The 9246-nt window shown below is 39.0% G+C and overlaps 1 protein-coding gene across 2 annotated transcripts in view; it reads right to left on the bottom strand.

Moving 5' to 3' along the window:
• Positions 1 to 9246, bottom strand: part of MCC (MCC regulator of Wnt signaling pathway) — a 320126-nt gene that overhangs the window by 255974 nt on the left and 54906 nt on the right. For both annotated transcript variants that reach the window (XM_020780019.3, XM_072992456.2), the window contains exon 3: positions 115 to 326. In XM_020780019.3, coding sequence (XP_020635678.3) covers positions 115 to 326 — 212 coding nt within the window. The remainder of the gene's footprint in view (positions 1 to 114; positions 327 to 9246) is intronic.

Genomic DNA, 9246 nt, shown 5'->3' with positions numbered 1-9246 from the left:
CCAGTCATTTATGAGCTACGATTTAAGGTATTAATTACTTTCTGAAACAGGTGAAGGGAAGAACCCAACAAATTAAAAAACATCTCTACATTCAGATTTTAAAATTGTACTCACAGTGTTAGCAAGTTCTAAGTAACTTCCTCCAACTGAATTGCTAAGATTGGAGGTCTGGGTAAGTAACCTCTGCAGTGCAGCTTGTTGATTTATGGTGTTGCCTCCAAATTCAAAGAGCTTCTGTAGAGTTGAACGAGTGTGCAAGTCAGGACTCTGAAGGTCTCTAGCTCCAGAATCATATTCCCAACTCTCCTTAGCTCCTGAAAGGGTACCTAGGATAGCAACAGTGGGGGGAAACACTTGTTATACTGAAGAATTAAAATAATTCAGTTCTTCAAATGCATCTCTGAAAGCTCACAATTAAATAAATGCATTTTTCTTACATATGCCACAATACTTTCATTTCTGTTATTCTTGTTGCTACTTGAGGCCAGCACAGCTACCTTTCTGAAAACTTCTACAATTCAATTCGGTGTGTCCTCCTGCCTCTTGCAATCACAAGATCCAGTGCCTGAGAAGAACTCCTTCACAACACCCATCCATTCTGTTTTCATGCGGCTTTCCCAAACACATATTTCCATGAAGCCCTTGGCACAAAACCTTCATCTCCTTCTGAAATTAATTTATCAAATGTAACTGACCAGACTGCCTATTTCCCCACTGCTTACCCTCACTCCTTAGACAAAGTCAACATCCTAATCTATACCTCAATCCAATTATGTGCTTCTGTATGCCACACTAACAAAATCAAAGCTTTTTTTTCTCTCCCTCCCTCCACACCTTTCCATGACATGAAAAACCTGCTCCAGAGAGATCCTCAGAGTGTGAAGTAGGCTTTTAATCTGTGTGGGGAGCTGCAAGTGGTAGGTAGCTCATTATTTCTGGAGGATGCAAGAAGATCCATTGGCAGTCCATCATTAAATCCTAGTTTAGTTCTTTGTGGCAGAAGCACACCTTCTTCTTGTTAATTTTTAAAGCTCCTTGCATACAGAAAGTGATACAGAGATAATAATTATTGTTTCTTTTGGTATTATTATTATTATTATTATTATTATTATTATTATTATTATTATTATTATTATTATTATTATTATTATTATTATTATTATTTATTTATTTATTTATTTATTTATTTATTTATTTATTTATTTATTTATTTATATCCCGCTCATCTGGTCAGACTGACCACTCTGAGCGGCTTCCATAAAAATATACAATAAAGCATAAAAATTATTACAAGTAAACAACATCACATATAATAAAACAAATAGATAGAAAGAGAAAGGAAATTAAGTATTGACAGGATGGAAGGCCTGAACATATAACCATGTTTTTAGCTGGTTCTTAAATGTGCCCAGGGTAGGGGCTGCACGAATCGCTGGAGGAAGGTTGTTCCAGAGGTGATAATAGAGACACTTTGAGAATTTAATGTTTAGACCTAAGAAATCCGCTATCTTCTTCACTTGATCATGTCAAAAAAGAACAACTTCTGCACACCTCTCCTACAAACTATCCTTCTCCCTTTTATGCAGGAAATGGGTACATGTTACTTTTGCCTACATTTACCCTTTATTTAGACCACTTTGCCTTTATATAGAATGTGTATCAAATGTCTGAACTTGTTTTTCTTGTCTGCTTGTTCATTTCTGTCTCAATATCTACCTTGGGTGGTCTGACAATGAGCTAGAGCATTCCAGGTTTAAACCTACACCCATGTTAGCAGTACATGCACAGATGTACTGCCACCTCCTTTTTTGAATCAAAGTGCTGAGATATGGTCAAGCAGGAGGTTAAGAGCTAAGGAGAAGAACAAGTAAGCCAAACAAATTACATTTTGATTGAGGGTACTTGTAGATGAGTGCACTTCTATCCTGGCTTAAGGTCATTCAGCATGGATTTGCTACCTCTTGACATTCTGCAGCAACTCCTCATATTTTTATCTGGATGGTCTAGCAGTCAATTGCCAGGGACCCAAAACAACTTTACAAGGAACATACAGTACAAGAATATATTCAGTGAGCAGAGACTGGGAAAAAGAATTCCACTAAAACTGAGTTTATGAGATTAAAATACTGTATAAGCACAGGTAGGCCATAAATTCTTAAAGAAGCAGAAGACAACTGTTTTATTGAACACTTCACTTTACTTATGCATATGTATTAATAAATCAGTCACAAATACATATTCGACATGCAGAACTCATCATAACTACTGTATGTGCTGGCATATGACTACTTTTTTGCCCTGAAAAACATGCCTCCAAGTGGGGGGGGGGTCATCTTATACACCAGGTGCACTTCAGTTGGGATAGACATAGCTGCCCATAGTGGCCTCCCGATGCCTGCCCACTTCATTCTACATACTATCCAGTATCACGTAGTATCCAGTGTGGCCGCGGTGAGCATCAGCAGCGAGACAGGGGTGCCAACCTTTTCGACGTGACCAGCCCGTTCTGCTCGGCGGGAAGCAGCAGCGCTCCAGCCCGCCTCTTCTCTACGCAGAGCTCACACATGCGTACTTGCGTACTAGTGCCGGTCACAGGGAGATGCAGGGGCGGGCTGGAGGCGCTGCGGCCGTACAATGGTGACAATGAATAGCACCTTTTATTTGGTGTGTGGAAGGTGTGCGGAAGAGGGGGTAGTCTTATACAGCAAGTATATAACAAACTCTATATCTTGAGTGGAAATGTTGGGGGGGTCGTCTTATACGCCCAGTCGTCTTATACGCCGGCAAATATGGTACCACTAACTATACAAATACTGTAGACAAGCAGGAAGCATTGTTGAAATAACACTGACCAATATATATTTACTTTTGAGCAAATCTCAAGAAACCATATTGGCAATTTATAATACAACTGTAAGTATACTGCACTGGGGAGAAGGAATCTGAACAATACAGGATAATGGTGGTAAATCTCAAGATATGGGACTTGTCGTATTTTCCCATGTATAAAACGCCCCCACTTTTCTAAATCAAAATTTCTTTATTTTGATTTAGAAATCAAAATTTCTTTATTTTGATTTAGAAATCAAAATAAAGCTCCTGCTTTCCCTCTACATTTTCGTTGCAAAAAGCAGCTTTCCCCCTTCAGGCTTTGCAAAGAAAATGCAGGGGGAAAACAATTTCTGCTTTCCCTCTACATTTTCGTAGCAAAAAGCAGCTTTCCCCCTCCAGGTTTTGCAAAGAAAATGTAAAGGGAAAGCGATTTCTGCTTTCCCCCTACATTATTGTTGCAAACATTTTGCAATGAAAATGTAAGGGGAAAGTAGGAATCGCTTTCTCCCTGCATTATTGTTGCAAACATTTTGCAATGAAAATGTAAGGGGAAAGTAGTAATCGCTTTCCCCCTGCATTTTCTCTGCATAACCTGGAGGGGGAAAGCTGGTTTTTACAATAAAAATGTAGGGGGGAAAGTAGAAATTGCTTTCCCCCTGCATTTTCTTTGCAAAACATGGAGGGGGAAACAGGGATCAAAAAACTTTGATCCCTCCCCCCCTTCTTCCAAGTATAAAACAACCTTCAATTTTTCCTTTAATTATTTTAGGGAAAAGTATCATTTTATACATGGAAAAATACAGTAATCTGACCTTCTAGGCTTCCCCAGATGGTCATACCCTTCCCCATGACACCATCATTGGGCGGGTTCCCAGCTTTTCTACACATCTTCCCCCATTCTAAAATGCTAGAATACTTCTCTTAAACTTCAGTCCTTGGCAGTGGGAACTTTAAGCTAACATTCACTAGTATTTTCAGTCTTACCCACCGGTGTTTCACCACATTCACTATTGGAATGCTGCACCCAATAACTTAGTTGAAGACTAACTCTGTCAGGCTGAAATAAGTTTCACATCTTTGCATTATGGTTTGGCAACAGGATTATAAAACTCACTCTTAAGGTTTTTATGAGTTTCATATTTTCCACTCCTTTTTTAAGGATACATACTAGGTAGAATTCCCAACCGTTACTTTTACATTTTCCATGGTCTTGCCAAAGATAATATTATGCCTTTATTTATCTGTGAACACACTTCATCAGTCTTCACTCCAACTCTGCCAGTCTAATTCTTCCTTTCTCACACTTTATAGCTTCCCTCCTAACAAAAATAGCAGTTTTAAGAGGGGGAGGGTAGGAATGGCAAAATCTTAATCAAAATAATGGCATAATAACCCTTTTTGCTACTATCCCAGTTCTAATTTCCTGCAAAGCTGATATTTGAGGGGTGTGTGGGTGTGCATCTGTTACACAAAACCATGGTCAGAATCCTAATGTAGATTTACACTTACTCAACATAATCATGGTGATGAACTGTCATTAATTTAACAGGTACCATGTGCATTCCCAGTCACATGAGTACCAACTCATTAATTAGCAGTGGTTTGCTGCAATTTATGCTATTGCACTTACAACTGTGTAAATCCAGAATAATATTCTTGTCTATTCATTTAAGGTACTGCAACCGCCTGTTGTACAACTTTGCACCTGGAGCAGCAACTCCTGGTGCAAAGTTTAAGTAATTAAAAGCCTTCCCTCAATAACTAGCTACCTGTGTGTGATTTTCAGACGGACTGTTACTGCGTTTTCTATTTCTCAAGAGTGACATTTTTTCTCTTTTTAAATATTGTTCCTAGCTTTAATATCGCCTTTTAATGATGTAAGATGCCTCTTGATACTCATTGTTCTTAGCTTAAAATATTATATTTTAATTATGTTAGCCACCATTGTATAATCATTGTTTAAAACTTTAAATATTGCCTTTCTATGCTGTAAGCTGCCTTGGATCCTTTTCAAGGAGAAAGGAAAGGTAAAAATATTTTAAATAAATAAAGTTCCCATCCTCTTGTTTTAGGTTCTAATTCTCTCCTAGGATCCCTTTTGCCCCAGCTAAACCTTTACGAGCCTTTGGATGAGGGTAGAAAGGAGCCTTAAAAAGCCAAAACGTGCTGCTGGATCCCCACCACTTAATAGGGCGACCAATAACCACCCCTGGCAGCAATTTCTTTACTTTTAAAGGCTTCTCCTCATCCCAAAACTTCCAAAAACTTCCCCAGAGCAAAAGGGATCCCGAGGGAGCCTCAGAAACTAAAATGGGGGGGGGGGGGGACAGAAAACTTTTAATTAATGTAAGATAAACATTTCCAGTGTCCGATCTGAGCTGTGCCAGGCATAAAGCTATGCAACAGGATTTAGCTCACAGGATCAGTTCTAGAGATGGGGAAAAGTAACTTATTTTGGACTATAATTCCCAGAACTCCCAGACTGCCATTTCAAACAATAAGTCTCAATGTCTGTGACGGTATCTTCAGTCTTCTTAGTACTGCTTTTGGTAAAAGCTGTATTTTAGAAAGACATCAGTAGCAATGCTTCCTTGAAGTTATTTACAAAGCAATGCAAATACAAGTCCATAAAAATGGCTTTTTCATGCAACAAAAAGAGAAACATTGGCTTAAGCAAATGTAATTTATAAACATCAGTTTTCTTCACTTCTTCGATTTTATGGCATCTAGTGATAGATTTTCTCTCTGTGACTTATCTATTTAACTGAAATCAATATTAGGTTATCTTCAGTCATAATGCTTTGTCTATAATGCATTACAGAGGGATGCCTGCGTTTATTAAATTCTTACATGGTACTCAGTGTGGAGAACAGCAGCACAGACATGTTATGTCTATCATGATAAGAGCTTGTATTTGAATATATCTGAAGATCATCAGGCTGGGGAAGACAAAGCTAACAAGAAGCGACATAAATTCTTTTATTTCTTCATTTAAAAAATATTTTGACATATAACATTTGAAAAAAGAATTCATATTAAAATGTTGCTTGCTGTCACAATTTAGTACCCACCTAATGTTTAAGAACATTGTCTGACCAGACTAATCAAGTTAACATTCTGAGTCAATTAAGTAAAATGGATTAATTAGATAGCAATTTAAGACTTATACAAACACAAAATGGTTCTAAGATGCCAAAATCAATGGCAACATGACAAAATGAATACATTTATTTTAACTGATGATGCAAAGTATAGAAAGTAGTAACCTAACAGTGGCAAGCTACAAAAAGGAAAAAGGTTGTATCATAACCAATACTGGGAAATCACAAAAAATTGTTCCAGAACAAGTAATAATTTACTCTAGGAAGAGGAGCGGCAGTTATTTTGGCACCTCTGGAAGTTTTGCTTCCCTGCCTGCCTTCAAGGCCACCAGAGGCGGCACAGTGGACAGTGGCAGCACTGGTTATCGTAGACGTGATTGTGCATGTGGTGGTCATGATGACGGTGCCGCTACCTAGTCTACGTAGCTTCACAGCTTTCTTCCCCTTCGATTGCCCCTGAAGAAGTCCCTTCATTCTCTACTGCCTGCCTAACAAAACCGACTAAACAAATAAAGCAATGGAGATTGAGGAAGGAAACTAATAGGGAGTGTGTATGAATTTTATTTTTAGAAAGATCGTGATGTAATTCTTTAATTAAAATGTGACCTGCCTGCCTAAACAAAGCCCCCCTCAGTATAATGTAATTAGGAAAATTCCCCCCCGACCCACTATGGCAGAAAAGCCAAAAAAGTGCAAAAAGAAAAGCCCTGCCAGCTAAGTCTCAGTCAGAGGCACGCGCGCACGCGCGCACGCGCACTTACACACACACACACACACACACACACACACACACACACACACACACACACACACAAAAATACGTTTTGGAAGAAAAAGGAATGATGGATCTAGCCCCCCACCAAATTCCCTGAGAGACACAAGCCTCTCTAAAATGAACTTTTGAAAACTGAATAATCCTCCCACCTAGACATCCCCCCCCCAAAAAAAGTACTTTTGGGGGAAAAAGGAATTATGGATCCAGCCACCCACACCCACACCTGATGTTTCACTTTCTCACACACACACACACACACACACACACACACACACACACACACACACACACACACACACACACACACACACACACACACACACACACACACACACACACACACACACACACACACACACACACACACACACACACAATCCTCCAGAAAAATAAAGGTTTGATTGATTTGAATTTGAAATAAAATTAAGCCCTTCCTTCCGAAGAAGTAGCCTAAGCTACCTGAAATCCCTTCCCAAATTCCCAATAAAGCTGATGATGACTGATGACTGATGATGATGAAAAAGAAAAATATAAGTCTTTGCTTTGCTGCCTCAAAAGTGAAACTGCAAGAGCACCAGCAGGCCAGCAAGCAGCAACTGTTCTCGCTCCGGAGAGCACAAAGAGAAGTGGGGAATGACCAGACGGGAAAAGCTTATATGACGCGTCTGTAAAAAGCAGATACACCTTTGAGCAGCGCTATTGGTTGCCGGACATGCCAATCCAGGATCTCTGTCCTGATTCGCCAGAGCTTCAAATTGGTGCCAGCAAGCTCAGAGAGGCCCTCAAAAGGGGTAACAAATATAGACGAATATGAATGGATTGATGAACAAAACCAAGCCATATTCATCCTGATTTTAAATTTTACAAATATGGATCGACGAATATATGACGAATCAGCTATATTTGTCAGAAAAAATGGTCCGTTTTTATATTTGTCCCTATCTGTATTCTGAGCATTAAGGGGAAGACAAGCCTACAGACAGCCATTTTACCCACTGATTGACACACAACAATAACATACTGTGAGGGGGTGGGCTTGGGCACTCAGGAAGTAGTAGTACTGGTACTTTATTACGGTCTAAGACCAGTAAAACCAAAACAGTATAAAATAGACACATACAGTTATTGTTTCGGGCAGGATAATACAATTCAATTAAAACATGATAAAACAACCCCTTCTTTCCAATTAATAATACATCATATATCTTTAATATTGGTAAAACTTCAGGCAGTGATATATTAAAAACATATTATCCATCTAAAATCACCTACCCAAACATCTGTTTACGAACAACCATTGCTGCAGCACATAATTTGGCCACTTGTCTTGTGATATAAGGGGTATTGTCTGAGAGTAGCCACTGCACATAATCCTCATCTGATCTCCCAGGAGATTTACAAATAATGGGTGATAAAAGCTCCATATGAAGATCCCGATAGCAAGAACAGAAAAGAAGAACATGAGCAACTAATTCAACCTATCATTATTACAAGGGCAGAGACAATCTGATGCCGGCAAACCTCGAAATCTTCCCTCCAGAAGCTTAGAAGGAAAGACATTGAGCCTAGCTAGTGTGAAAGTCCTAATGGCTTTAGATGACATAGTGCTGGCTAAATACAAGGAAGTGATAAAAGATTTCTTAAGAAAGTTCTATTTCCCTAACTGGCCAACATGGTCCTGTAGTTCAATGTCCCATACCCTTAACTTCACTGCTCTAATGGCATCCGGAAGACCCATTGCTATAACTATACTGGAAGAAAAACCAATTTTCAATATCTCTTCAGTTATATGCTTCTTCCACTCTGACTGAAAGGAATGTAGTAGGATCAGTGGGGCCAAGCCTTCTGATGAGAAAATCAGTTTAAGCCAGTATTTCAGCATAAGGACTTTTGCCCGTGTTTTAATGGATATTAGCCCAACCTCTAAGCGAAGAGCCACATTGGAAGTACAAGGTGGAACTCCAAGAATGGTTCTTGCAAATTTGGTCTGAACAATCTCCAGAGGTCGTAGATTAGTGTAAGCAAATAGTTGAGAACCATAAAGCATTTGTGATATAATCCTGGCCTTAAAAACTTGTATTACCGATGGTACATGTTTACCCCCAACAGTATGAAAAAATCTTATTATTGCCCCAGTATTTTTCTGGGCACTCATTGCTGTGTGGTTTACATGAGCAAGCCAGGATTCTGAGGAATGAAAAACTATGCCAAGGTATTTATAGCATGCTACTTGCTCTATAGGGTGTCCATTTAGAGACCATTTGTGCTTTATTCTCCTTCTACTCACAACCATAATCTTGGTTTTAGCATAAATTATTAGTTGTTCTTCATTACAGTAGGTGGAGAAAGATCTCAGAAGTCTTCTAAATCCTACACATGTAGTTGACAATAAAACGGCATCATCAGCATAAAGTAAAATTGAAATTGGGTGAGAGGCGAGTTTAGGTTGGTGAAAATTGGGGTTACTTAAATTTCCAACTAAACCATTGATATAGAAATTAAACAAGGCGGGGGCTAGTATGCAACCTTGTCTCACTC

Source organism: Pogona vitticeps, chromosome 2 (assembly GCF_051106095.1).
Source record: "Pogona vitticeps strain Pit_001003342236 chromosome 2, PviZW2.1, whole genome shotgun sequence".
In the NCBI taxonomy this organism is placed as follows: Eukaryota; Metazoa; Chordata; class Lepidosauria; order Squamata; family Agamidae; genus Pogona; species Pogona vitticeps.
Note: the sequence above shows the minus strand (reverse complement) of the source record. Positions and strands in the feature narration are given on the sequence as shown.